General features: G+C 42.5%; 2 protein-coding genes across 2 annotated transcripts; both read right to left on the bottom strand.

Annotated features, from left to right (window-relative positions):
• Nucleotides 1-6,714: 6,714 nt before the first annotated feature.
• sco1 (synthesis of cytochrome C oxidase 1) lies at nt 6,715-10,795 on the bottom strand. The gene is made up of 7 exons (XM_069676211.1): nt 10,604-10,795; nt 10,022-10,141; nt 9,684-9,774; nt 9,345-9,542; nt 9,161-9,253; nt 7,797-7,912; nt 6,715-7,497 (listed from the first exon to the last, which is right to left on the bottom strand). Exons 1-7 carry the CDS (start codon nt 10,772-10,774, stop codon nt 7,363-7,365), a joined length of 924 nt encoding a protein of 307 aa, XP_069532312.1. The 5' UTR covers nt 10,775-10,795; the 3' UTR covers nt 6,715-7,362.
• Nucleotides 10,796-11,125: 330 nt separating this feature from the next.
• On the bottom strand, nt 11,126-13,241 carry tmem220 (transmembrane protein 220). The gene is made up of 6 exons (XM_069676308.1): nt 12,589-13,241; nt 12,471-12,500; nt 12,328-12,388; nt 11,914-12,037; nt 11,568-11,627; nt 11,126-11,466 (listed from the first exon to the last, which is right to left on the bottom strand). Exons 1-6 carry the CDS (start codon nt 12,682-12,684, stop codon nt 11,334-11,336), a joined length of 504 nt encoding a protein of 167 aa, XP_069532409.1. The 5' UTR covers nt 12,685-13,241; the 3' UTR covers nt 11,126-11,333.
• Nucleotides 13,242-13,361: the final 120 nt, after the last annotated feature.

Here is a 13,361-nt window from a genome sequence, read left to right as displayed (position 1 = left end):
TAACGTCAGCCCTTGGGTCCTCTTCATCATGCAACAGTCGACTGACAGAATCTGACTTTAATCAAGAGAGAATAGTTTGATTTTCAAATGTTTTCTGGCTAGCTGTTAGCCACCATGGCTACGTAGCACATGCAGTTTTACTATTAACATAAAATGAGTTAGTATCAAATTTAAATACAAACCAACAAACTCTGTCTAGTTATAATTCAAATACTCCGCTTTACATGTCCAGATTGACACAATAACAATCAATAACAATCATTTACACTTATCAACAATAATTAACACTCAGTAACAGAGTGGACAGTTTAAGTTCTGCTGGTAAGACACCATTGATAGATTCCATTCATGCCTACAGTGACCAACATGTACAAACATAAACGTATTAACTGAACGCTAAACTCATTGAATGCAACATTTAAAAGATGTCAGAACACACGACTGATCAAACGTGATAAAATAACAAGAGTGATGTATGAAAACAGGCGTCTTACTCTGTTCGGCTGCTGTCGGTTCATTCCCTGCTTTAAAATGAAGCTGTCTGTGTGTGTGTGTATGGAACGTGAGAGTTTGTCCGTTTGTGTGGAAGTGTGTGTATATGCATGTGCGTCCGTCACTAACATGTCACTCAGCCTCTTGTGTTTGTGATAACAGGCGCCACACAGAGACTCAAAGAGACTAACAGCAGCAACATTGGTCACGATGTCGTTTATCGCCAGTAGATGGTGCCAAAGAAAATTTGAGTCTGCATAAAACTGAGCAAAATATTAAAAGTACACAACGGTACATGTTGAGAGCTAATAGCTTCTGTTGCTAACCAGTACAACTTCAAACTTTGGTAACTGATATTTGTTTATCATTGATCAGTAAGTCTCAGATTTTGTTGTTTTATTTGATTTAAAAGCAGTTTTTCAGTATTTAGCTGTTTCTTAGTGAGCTGGTGCTCTGAATACATGACACATGCTAACTAAACATGTAACAATTCTTAGGCTATATGTTGCTAACGGATGCTAGCAAGGATGCTAACACAACTCAATGCTAACTTGTAAAGATGCAATCATTTAACAGTGCTATAATGTATCTACCCCTACATGTAACAAAGCTAACATGTAATATTACTTTTATGTAGCGATGTTAACATGCTATGATGCTAAAATGCAACAATATTAATGTAACTATGCTAGGGGTTAGCGTTACAGCTCCACCGAGCAGCTCTCAAGACACAAGATTAACTTTTCTTTAGGCAGATATGAAAGTCGCCCCCTCCTCCAAGTCCTTGTGACAAGCTAGGCTAACAGTTTGTCCCCACTGCTCACAGTCTTGGTGCTAGGCTAGGCTAACAGTTTCCCCCACTGCTCACAGTCTTAGTGCCAGGCTAGGCTAACAGTTTGTCCCCACTGCTCCCAGTCTTAGTGCCGGGCTAGGCTAACAGTTTGTCCCCACTGCTCCCAGTCTTAGTGCCGGGCTAGGCTAACAGTTTCTCCCACTGCTCCCAGTCTTAGTGCCAGGCTAGGCTAACAGTTTGTCACCACTGCTCCCAGTCTTAGTGCCGGGCTAGGCTAACAGTTTCCCCCACTGCTCCCAGTCTTAGTGCCAGGCTAGGCTAACAGTTTCCCCCACTGCTCCCAGTCTTAGTGCCAGGCTAGGCTAACAGTTTCCCCCACTGCTCCTAGCTTGAGATGAAACTGATGATCTAACAGAGAACAAGAAGATCATTGAATGTTTGACTGCTCCTTTAAGCTAAGATACAGATGTCTGTCTCTCAGAGAGACAGACAGGTGACATGAAGCTGTGTGACAGACACACACACAAACACACGTACACTCAGCTGTTATCGGTGTTGTTGTTCCAGCAGAGTGTGATGTTGTGTCACACTGATAAAGAAAAGTCATTCTGCTTTTAATGTGCGCGCGTGTGTTTATGTGTGTGTGTGTGTGTGTGCGTGTGTGTGTGTGTGTGCAACCATAGACCACAGAATGTTGTTGGACGCAGTCAGAGACGCCCGGCATTTCCTCTCCTCTGTCAGCTCTCCACGCTAAAATAAAACGATACGTATGTGTGTGTGTGTGTGTGTGTGTTTGTGTGTGTGTGTGTGTGTGTGTCGCAGCGTCCTGCAGGAAGTGAATGACAGACTACAGCTGACACCAGTAGAGATGATTTCAGTAATCCTGTAAACAGCTCAGTGTCTATAAATCATGATCACATCTGAAAAGTTAATTTCATCATGTTGTGTTGAAACATGTTCATTAATCTGTGATGTGTGAAGTAATTAAACTAAACTAACTCTTTGAACGAGTCCTGAAGTGATGAATGTGAATCGCTGTTCAAGTAAATGAAACTTTAGGAGAGACAACTCTCTGCAAAATGTTTAACGTTACCTGTTGGAGCAGGTGTTTGTGACCTGGACTGATTTTGCAGTGAGGATCATTTGCATAAAAAGGGTCCAGTTTTGCACCAAGTGTTTGTTTATCATCTGATTAAAAAATGTCTTAAAAGGCGGAGAACAAAGACGGTTCTTGTTCTGAGAATAAGACGGTTTGTTTTTGACTCATTGCACAAAAAATCTGTCGTGTGAATTCATCCCTGAGCGATCAAGAAGCGCCGCTGAAGCTCTGCTGATGTTTAAACATTATAACGTATTGAAGCAACGAGAGGGAGAGATGTTGTACTGAATATCATCACGGCTGTGATTCGGTCGTAGGCCCGAGGCCGCAGGTGTATGTGCAATACACACACCAAACAAATCCCAAATCTGGCAGGCCTAAGGCTGCTGTCGCTGTGAAAATCAGAGGTCAAAGGTCAATTCGTTCGTTTCTATCATAGTTAATTAGCTTAGTTCATCCAAACAGATGTTAGGAGCTAGCTCCACAGATGTGTCGGCTAGATAGCATTAGCTCCTCTGTCAACACTGCTGCAGCACAGATATCTTTTTGCAACCAGATATGTGTGATAATCCCACAATATTAAACCCTTCCTGTGTCGCCCCCAACCCCCGCCCCCACCCCCAACCCGCCTTACTGCGTACATATTATCCTGAACTGAAGCTAGCCGCGCTAATCTGACCAGCTAAATGGTATTTCCTCTGGCAGGCTGTTGACCTTTCAGTGTGACCCTGCTCCTCGAGCGGTTAGCCTGGCCACAGCCACACTGAGCTAAATTAGACTGCAGCAGTTGTTAATATCTGATCCCTGATCAGCTCGTTCAACACAGTCAGTCGGCCTATAAATACTCAGTCTGCTGGATGTCTTAAACTCTAACCCCAACCTGCCGCCTCGAGTCAGCGTATAAAACCAAACCTGAACCTCACCGTGGAGCCGGAGAGCTGCTCTTTAAACTATTAACAGCCTGAATCACATGTAGCATGTAGCACAGAGATGCTAACCTCCACAACAACATCACTGCTGCAGGAGGCTGCCTTCATCACTAAGGCATTGTGGGTAAAATCCCCTGAAACACCTGCAACAAACTACTGAAAAAGATCATGTGAAAAAAATGCCTAAAAAATAAATTCCTGAAACACCTGAAAAAGACAAACTGCAACACACACCTGAAAAAGAACACCTGAAACACACACCTGAAAAAGAACACCTGCAGGTTGAAAACTGAACTGGGATTAAGAAATACAGAGAGTCACCTGTGTCACCTGTGACCACCAGGTGTGATCTGCAGCTTCCTGTTGGGATAACAAACTGTTTCAGGTCTCTGATTCAGCAAGAGAGAGAGAGAGAGAGAGGATCACTTCAACAGCAGCACAGCAAGTGTACTACAGGACACACACACACACACACACACCGCACCGTCATCTCCATCGCGCTCCCTAAATTCTCTGGATGTACGCTTCAGCACGGTGAACTTTATTTATAAAGCCTATCATGACACCAACAGCAAACATCACACCACACTTTAACTTTATTTATACGCTAACAACATAGCCTGTATTAAAGATGGCCGACATGACAGCTCCCCAAGAGTGAAGCCAAACCCTCTCTACCGCCCCCTGCTGACTGGCTGCAGTATAGCTCATAAAGCCCGCCTCCTCCATGTTAACAGATGGGACATGAGTCAAACTATAAAATCAAAATACACGTCAAATACATTTTTCTCCAACATGGTTTCTGTCATTATAGTTAGTTCTTATCCTGCTGATTTATGTCCAAGTGTTGTGCCTCATGATTGACAGCTCTGTTGACAAATGGGGCTCCTGCAGCGTTCTGTTCCCGAGTAGCAGAGTAGAGGAGGAACGGCGAGAGGAGACGTAACTAACACTAACACTACAGTCATTGAACTTTCCATCAGCGTGAATATCTGCTTCAGACCGACACAAGAAGCTGTTCTGCTGCAGACTGAGCCCACCTGAGGGCTCCAACACGCCAAGGACACCTGAGGGCTCCAACACGCCAAGGACACCTGAGGCTCCAACACGCCAAGGACACCTGAGGGCTCCAACACGCCAAGGACACAAGGTAAAGGTGTGTGTCGGGTAGAGGAAGGGGCGGGACGTCAATAATGCCGCTCCACCAGCCGATCTCTACTGCACACGCTCAGAATACAGATGACCAAGATGGCAGCGCCCGCTCCGAGGGGAAGGATTGGCTTCACTTTCGTACAACGAGAGGAGGAGACGCGTCGGCCATCTTTAAATGCTCTCACTGGTTAACAATCACACCTCAAGTCAAGTTAACTGTATTTTACAGAAACATCAGAATTCATATAATTATATATAATTCTGTTGTGACGTCTAAATGCCTGAGAAATCACACACACACACACACACACACACACACACACACACACACACACACACACGCACACACACGCACACACACACTGACGGTCATATCGCCGCTGATAAACAGATGATGGCCAGTCTTACCTGCTTCTGTCGGTTGTTCCAAAATAAATCCAGAAAAAACACCCAGCAGCCCGTCTGTCTGTCTGTCTGTCTACCTGTGCCTCCACCTGTCTGTCTGCCTGTGTCTTTCTCTGTGTGTCTGCGTGACTGTCTCTCTCTCTCTCTATCTCTCTCTCTAAGCCTGTCTGTCTCTCACTCTAACTGTCTGTCTGGTGTCTTCTGGCCTCGCCTTGCTTCGCCTCCCTGACTGAAACCTGAGAGGTCAGGTAGTGTGTCATCACACACACACACACACACACACACACACACACACACACACACACACACACATACACATACACGTGAAGTCACATGTCCTGTAGTTCCCATCAGGCCTTTTTCAAATCATTTGTTAAATATAGAAAATATTTATTTCAATATTTTAAAACAGGTCAAATTAAATCTCCTCTTTGGACTCTGAATATAAAGTATGAAGAAACATATCTGTGAGTGTGTCAGCACAGTTTGTGTTCACTGTGAACAAACACAACTGATTTTAATGTTGTTCTTTTGATAAATAACACACAGCTAATCATGTATTGTGATGTGTTCTCTGTCATGATAAATAAACTGATTATTCTATAGAACATGAGTCCTGGTCCCGCTCACTGACGGGTTCTGTTCCCGGTCTGCAGAGGTCAGTGCCGACCAAAAGTGCTCCAAGGAAGGAAAACCAGTGACAGCGTCATGGGCGGCGTGTGGGGAGCGAAGGCTGGCCCGTGTGGTCCGATCCAACAGAAGAGCTACTGAAGCTCAAACTGCTGAAAGAGTTAATGCTGGTTCTGATAGAAAGGTGTCAGAACACACAGAGCATCACAGGTTGTAGTGTATGAGGCTGTGTAGCTGCAGAGCGGTCAGGGTGCCCACGCTGACCTCTGTCCACCCCTGAAAGCGTCCACCATGGGCACGTGAGCATCAGAACTGGACCACAGAGCGATGGAAGAAGGCGGCCTGCTCTGATGAATCATCTTTTACATCATGTGGATGTTACTTTGACACGTGCCACCTACCTGAACATTGCTGCAGACCAAGTCCACCCCTTCATGGAGACAGTATTCCCTAAAGGCAGTGGCCTCTGTCAGCAGGATGATGCGCCCTGCCACACTGCAGACATGGTTCAGGAATGGTTTGAGGAACAAGTTCAAGGTGTAGACTTGGCCTCCAGATTCCCCAGATCTCAGTCCATAGAGCGTCTGTGGGATGTGCTGGACAAACAATCGGTCCATGGAGGCCCCACCTCGCAGCTTACAGGACTCAAAGGATCTGCTGCTCACGTCTTGGTGCCAGATAATGTTATGGCTGGTCGGTGCAGATTAAATACTGAATGTTAAGATGCTAACTGCTAACATGCTCAATGCTACGACTTCTCACAGCAGACTGTCCTAGGATGAAAGGCTGAGTGGAGGCCAGTCAGTGTTTGTTTAATTCATTAATTAATGTTTATTTACAGTGCTGCAGTGGTAAACAACGTCCACCAGCTGGCTGTGCACGAGTTGAACTGGGACTGCAGTCACCTGTCAGCACATGTAGGTAAACACTGAAGGGTGAGGTGCTGCCCCCTGCTGGTGAGTTTGAGCATGCTTAGGAAATGTGTTTGTGTTCATTCTCTTCAAACCGACCTGTAAGTCACACCTCAGCTGAGTCTGCAGGTGAGTTCCTGTCAGACGCTGCCCCCAAGTGGTGAAAGAAGAGAATTACAACAGAGGGTACCGATCAATGAAGGAGGAATAAAAACACATATCTGCTGCAGGGTCTAAATTATTGTCAATATTTTCACGATATTATTTTTATTTTAATACATTTCTTAGTGTAACTGTGTGAAATAAGACAATAAGACCCCATTCTGTTTCTTTCTTCTTCTTTCCACACCTGACATTCAACACCTGTCCACCAGATGTTCCCAGACAGAATCAGACAATGGGCCGAGCCAGGTGTACCCTCCTTTGTCTGAAGAATAAAGAATGGAAATCTAAGAGCTGTGCCAAACTGACATTGCGGTATCAGACGTGACGGGATCTGACGCGAGTGGAAAACGGTCCCACGCAGGGCTCTACAGGTAACTTAAAGTAACCTGTGATTCTTCCAACATGTTAAAACAAGATTCGACCTGCAAGTGGCGAAAGAATACCCAATACATATTTGTATTTTGTTGTATTTTGTACTTTTTTATCACAAAATCACTTCATTTACAACATCTGTCTTCAGGTGTTTCCTCGTTCTGTGCATCAGAAATCAGAGATCATCCTGATTGGAGCTGAAAATGTGTTCAAGCAGGAATCAGCCTTTCCTAAGCAGGATGAGAGGTGCATTATGGGTAATAATATGGAGAATCATCATCTTCCTTCACACTCATTGAAAGGAATGTTACAGCAGACACTTTCTAATAAATACAGGTAATGATTAATTGGGATCAAACAGGAACACCTGACGTGTCCGTCAGTCCAGGTGAGGCCTTAACGAGCTGCTGACGCTCACTTTGACTTCTTGTACTTCCTCATGTACGCTGCTATGGAGTTGGTGATCTCCACACTTCTCTTGTTCTGTCCAAAGTACTCCAGAAACTCTCCGTCCGGTCCGACCAGGTACATGATGATGGTGTGATCCACCTGAAGTTCACGCAGAGAAATGTGTTACACCTGCATCATTACCAACAGAGTTATAGTTCACAGGCTGTGTAGAAGACGTGGACGTGATTCTTTCTGTCCAGCAGGGGGCGACTCCACGAGAACACGAGCCCTCTTCTCTCTCTATCTCTTCCCTCAGTAAACATTTTCTCTCGTCCAGATATGTTCACTTCTGGCTACAAAGTGTCGACGGTCAAAATACCAAACTCAAAGCTTAAACCTGGATGACATCACAGGGGCCACGCCCACTTCCTACATACAGTCTTTCTGTTGTTACTCACGATGTAGTCGTTGTCTTCATCCTTTGGTCCCTGGCTGTAATAGACCCTGTAGGCTCTGGAGACCTGCTCCACCTGAGCGATTGTTCCCGTCAGGCCAATCAGCTTTGGAGAAAACTCTGAAAAAGGAAAAGAGGAGGTTTTAGCCTTTTTTTTATGATTGTGGAAAAACTCTGAATAAAATTTTCTTCCACAACAAACAAATATTTAAGGATAAAAGAGATTTTTCTGTTTTCTATTTTTCTATCCGTTTTGTCTTTTGAGGAAAAACTGTGATTTCTCTTTATCATAAAAAAAAGGTGCAGAAAAAAAATATTACAAAATATAATTTTTCTGCATTCTTGTTGGTTCGGTACGACCGGCAGGCGGTGGCTGTGGCGCATTTGAGAGCTGTTAACTGCCATTAAATAACAAGAGAAGAAGAAAGCATCAGCGCCAGGTGCTGGTAACGTGCGTATTGTGCTGTGAGATTTGGAACCAGAGAAAAATGCAGAGACTCCTGCAGCTGCCAGAAAGGTCTGTGTGGAACTCGTCGGAAAGGAGGTCAGGGTCAACTTAACCAAAGGTAAGACTAGCAGGTCACACGTCTACAATAACTACGCATTTTGCATCGTTCTTCGAATAATAGTCGAATAGTTCGCAGTGTATATCGTTTTGTATTTTTGGTTGAAATGCCCGTCGCTAACCTCCAGGTAATCTCTGCACTTTATGCTCCACCTGTTAAAACTACTCTGCTGCTTTGATTTGAAGACGGAGGCCTGTAATAAAGCACCTGTTGGACCACCTGCCCTTTACACACTTTAAAGAAGATCTTTTGCCAGACAGCTGCCACTCTTTCAGCTGGATACCTGCGACATGTCTGACAGAAGTGGATGAAATAGGTTCAGAAATAACACAAACTGCTCATCAGGAAGAGAAACTGAATGTCTCAAACACCTGAAAACATCGAGCCATTATGCCAAACATTCAAAAATGTGCCAATTTAAGGTGCTGTTGGTGGCGTGATGAAAGGATCGGCGTTGTAACAAGAGATGTGTTTTTGTCACTTCACACAGCTACAAGGGAGAACACTGAATGTCATCGAGGCAGGATGCCACAAGTCCACTCAAAAATGAGCAAAACTCCTGCAACAGCTGTAAATTTGATGACGTATTCCTGTAATAACAGTTGAAATGTAGCATTTAGCTACAGCAGGTGCTTTATGGAGTTCATTTTTATGTTTTTCTCAGGAAAAGAAAGCAGATTTTGGAAGATTTTTTTCTGGAAAATTAAAGGACCTAAATTCCTCTTATTCAACCTTTATTTCCTCCAAAGAAATAAAAAAAGAAACTGATTTTAAAGACAAGTTCAGGTCATGTGTTTTGTACCTTTGACGTATGCAGCCATGGCCTCCGGCGTGTCCCTGTCGGGGTCGATGGTGATGAGGATCGGCGTCAGTTCAGGAAGAGACTTTATTTTATCTGTGGATACAAAGAAAACTATATTTGAGCTTCGATGTGTGAAAGACATTCAGCTTCTCTTCCTGATAAACAGGTTTCATTCTTTCTGTACCTATCTCATCCACCACTTCGATCATCTTCTCTATCTCGTCCGGGCAGATGTCGGGGCAGTGAGTGAACCCGAAGTAGATGAGGACCCACCGACCCAGGAAGTCCTCGCTCCGGCTGGGTTTGTTGTTGTGATCGACGAGTGAGAACGGACCGCCCAGAGCCGGTTTGCCGATCGATTTGGTTCGTTCTTTTTCAATCACTGCAAAATTCAACAGTTCATGTCTGTAATTAGCATCTTTATCAGCTGATTTAACATGAAAATATCTTTATTTTCTGAGTTTATTGACTTGTTTTAGATATTTAATCAACTTTTATTCACTAACGAGAGACAAATACTCACGTTCTTCCTTTTCTTTCTTGAAGTACTTCATCCCTCCGAGCAGAGAGCCTCCAATAGCAAACGTGATGGCTAAAGATTTCCATGTCACAGGCTTTAATGAAAAAACCATCACAGAGGAATCTTTACATTTCAGCTCCGGAAACCAATCAGTGTGCTGTGATGACGTTTTGTTTGAATAAAGATCTTAATGAGATTATTAAATATGTAAAAATTAACTTAAATATTCTTACTGTGGAAAACCTGACTTTTCATGAACTTTCAGGTAATGAAGCTGCTAAAACAAGATTCAGGTCTCAAGTCTGTAAGATGTGACATTTGATAAGACTGCTGCCTCTTACCCCAGACTTCTTCTGCTTATCTCCAGACGAAGGCGGTGGTGGGAGAGAGGAAAATGTTCTTGATGAGTGTTGATAAAGCTTCTGAGTTGTTCTGCAGGTGTGCCGCTGACTAACACTCACCTGTACATGAGTAACCCCCCCCAAAAAATGTGATTAGAGTTCATGCTTTTAACACAATAGCCTGAAGTGGCTGCAACACCTTAAGACATCAATGCTTTATGCCAAACTCCATTCAAATATTTGCCACTCTAAGGTGGTGTTGCATGATGAAAGGATAGGTTGTAACAAGAGACGTCTTATAAATAATTAGGTGGTTTCTTCGATTCCAAACAGCTACTAGGGATAACAACTCCAAAAAACTCCATTCAAAAAACAAGAAGCAGCTTTAAATTTAAATTTCTTACAATTATTTGTACACTATAGTTTGTACGTTCGGGAAATTGACAGGTGATAATGGCAGGTAAAAGATGTGTTTTAGCTAACAAGCGTGGCTACGAACTTGCTAGATATTAATACCTTAATTTGCCAGATTTCTAAATGGAGTTTGGTGTTACAGCTGATAGATTGCTAGCTTTGACCTACCAGGCAGCAGTGAACTCTCTGCGGTGACAGTTTGTGTTTCAGTCCAGTTTCCCTCCGTAAAACACTGTGTGCGAGTCTGACCGCTTGTGTCTGAGTGCATTTTTGTAAGAGTTTAACGTTACTGTGGAACAACCGGCAGCCCAGGCTCTGATATAAAACGCTCAGTGTCATGTTTGGGTCCTTGACGAAACCGCTGCTCCAACGAGGAAGAGGGTACAACTTTACAAAACGTGATATGCGAGGAGAAATACGGCACACAAACTGCTATTCTCAGGTCAGTTCTAAATATCCATGTTAACTTAAAATAGACCGTTCAACGCTAAAACGGCTGCTCTCAGATCAGTAGCCCGGTGACTGTTATTAAACACAGGAAGTGACGTAGTTTCATCTTCTTCTGTTATCCTACTGGTTCCTGTGCTCGCTGCTGCCATCTAGAAGAAAAAACAACAACTTTATAATAAAAATCACTTTTATTTTTGTTTTATACAATTTATACATTAGACTTTATTTTACACATCAGTAAGAAAATTAATTTATTTCATTTTACATCAGATACGATCATTATAACAGACTAAAACATAAAAAACCAATAACATGTCCGAACTGAATCTTCAATAGCATCTCAAGCACCTTAGTCGCCGTACGTGTATATTTAATAACACTTTAAATGTTTATTTAAGCAGCATTCTTGGTCCATGATTTTCAGTCATAAAAAGAGAACATACGACGTCTAAATAGCAGTTTTACAATGTGAAGGCCAATTCAGTCTCAGCTCCTTATTGACGTAGTAGTAAAGCCAGGCCACGAAGGGGAAGACTGTGATGGCAGCAGCTGTTGAGACTCTGAGCATCCCGACTGGAGCCCTGTCAGAGAAAAGTGTAATAACGTTTATGAAAAATACATGACTGAAAAAATAAATCTTATAAATAATGAAATATATCTCCTGGTTGCATGTTAGTTTTACCTTCCAGAGTGACGACACAGGAGAAGCCAAACAAGCGTCAACATGAGACCGGAAAATTCTCTGGAAGGGGAAACATTCAAATAAAATTTACATTATTAATTTAACTATTTATTTTTTTCACATCATCTGATCACTCTAGTTATTTCCTCTAACGTTGCTGCCTCTAATATCTCGTCACTTTCATGTAAATATTTTTCATTTTTGCACATTATTTCAGGACACATTATACCTAATGACATTACTGAATATAAATAAAAACAGAAATGCACGTACAAGTCTAGCATGCTTGTTTTTGATAGACTTGACAGCTATTATAAGTAGACAGACCCACAGTTGAACACTTTACCTGCCCTCCTCCTGTTGGAAGATGTCTGTGATTCTCTCTTTATAAAGTGTCCAGCCCAACATGGAAACTACAGCGCTGGAAACCATCACATGTAGATCAGCGACTCGCCTCCAGGCCAAAGTCTCTGCGACGCAGACAAGAAAACATGCAAAACTAGTCAAATCAGATCTGCAGCAGACTTTTTAAGAGAGCTGTACAGGCATCATAAGGCCACATGAGGGCGCTGTTAGATCTGGATTAACATGCATTGAAGGAGAATTCAACACCCAGTAAAGTGTGGAAAACAGGGACATGGAAACTGTTACAGGAAAGGAAACCTTAAAATAACTGCTTTTGAATGAGGTTTCTATTCTTAAAAATTAGACTACTACACATTAAAAGACGACCAGTGTAAATCCAAACTCATCTGTCTACCTGTCACGTGCGGTTTCAAGCTTAGAAATGCACACAGCACTGCAGGAACACCGTAACCGACCTGCATCACAAGACAGCAAAGTGGAGTAAATAACACAATTTAAAAAAAGTAATAATAATACGTGACATGGTTGTAATCTTACCATCCATAACCCCGCGTCTGGATCATTGATCTAAAGCAAAGACACAAGAGTTTTCAGACAAATGATCCTGATTTAAGAGGAAGTAAAATGTTATTTTGAAAAACTATCTATACATCACCTGAACATATGTTGCAAGAGCGAAGAATAAGGACATGAAAACGTTGCAGACTCGCCAAATCACAGACAGCCATGACTTCTCACAAACTTCGCCCATTGTTGTTTCAAAACCTTTCACTGACCCGCCCGGGCCTGCGGGACGTAAAGATATACGAAAACAGGCGTACCACACCGGCCTTTCTCGTCTTATAAAATATTTTGGGTTTGTTTGATATTACCTACAAATTCGATGTTTAACACTGACCTGTTTGAACATAAACCAAAAATAAGAAATATTTGATCCCATCCGCCAATTTCTGAGTTGATCCAGCCCCACAGACCGGCCTTATTAAAGGCATGATGAATATTTTTTGTAATTTTTGGGTTGCATAACGGTCAGAACTAGACACAGGGATACACTTTTGATTATTGAATAACTGTTTTTATTTTATCGTCGTAAAAAGGCCTCTTCAAATGTATAATAAAACACCTAATACAGGTGTATTTTATGTCACAACACTAGATTAAATGCTTGACTCTTTCTGCCCTAGCTGCTCCATAAAGACAAACGAGCATACCGTCTCCACGACCGCAGTGACGTCAAGGTAGCCGCAGATAAGAGGTATAACTTCCGATTCTCCTTACAAAATAAAGCGAATGCTAAGTTTTGTTTATAATTTGTCGATGTTTTCCCCAAAAAACGCTTTTAGTCTTTAAACCGTACTATCGGTTAAAATAATTTAAATTAAAATAGGTTTGTTTAAGACAAATATTATATAAATGCATATTAAAACA

This window comes from Semicossyphus pulcher, unplaced genomic scaffold, assembly GCF_022749685.1.
Source record: "Semicossyphus pulcher isolate SPU_LCO1_2020_fin unplaced genomic scaffold, fSemPul1.0.p SCAF_25, whole genome shotgun sequence".
Classification (NCBI taxonomy): domain Eukaryota; kingdom Metazoa; phylum Chordata; class Actinopteri; order Labriformes; family Labridae; genus Semicossyphus; species Semicossyphus pulcher.
The sequence above is the reverse complement of the archived record's forward strand: the minus strand, read 5'-3'. Positions and strand labels throughout refer to the sequence as shown.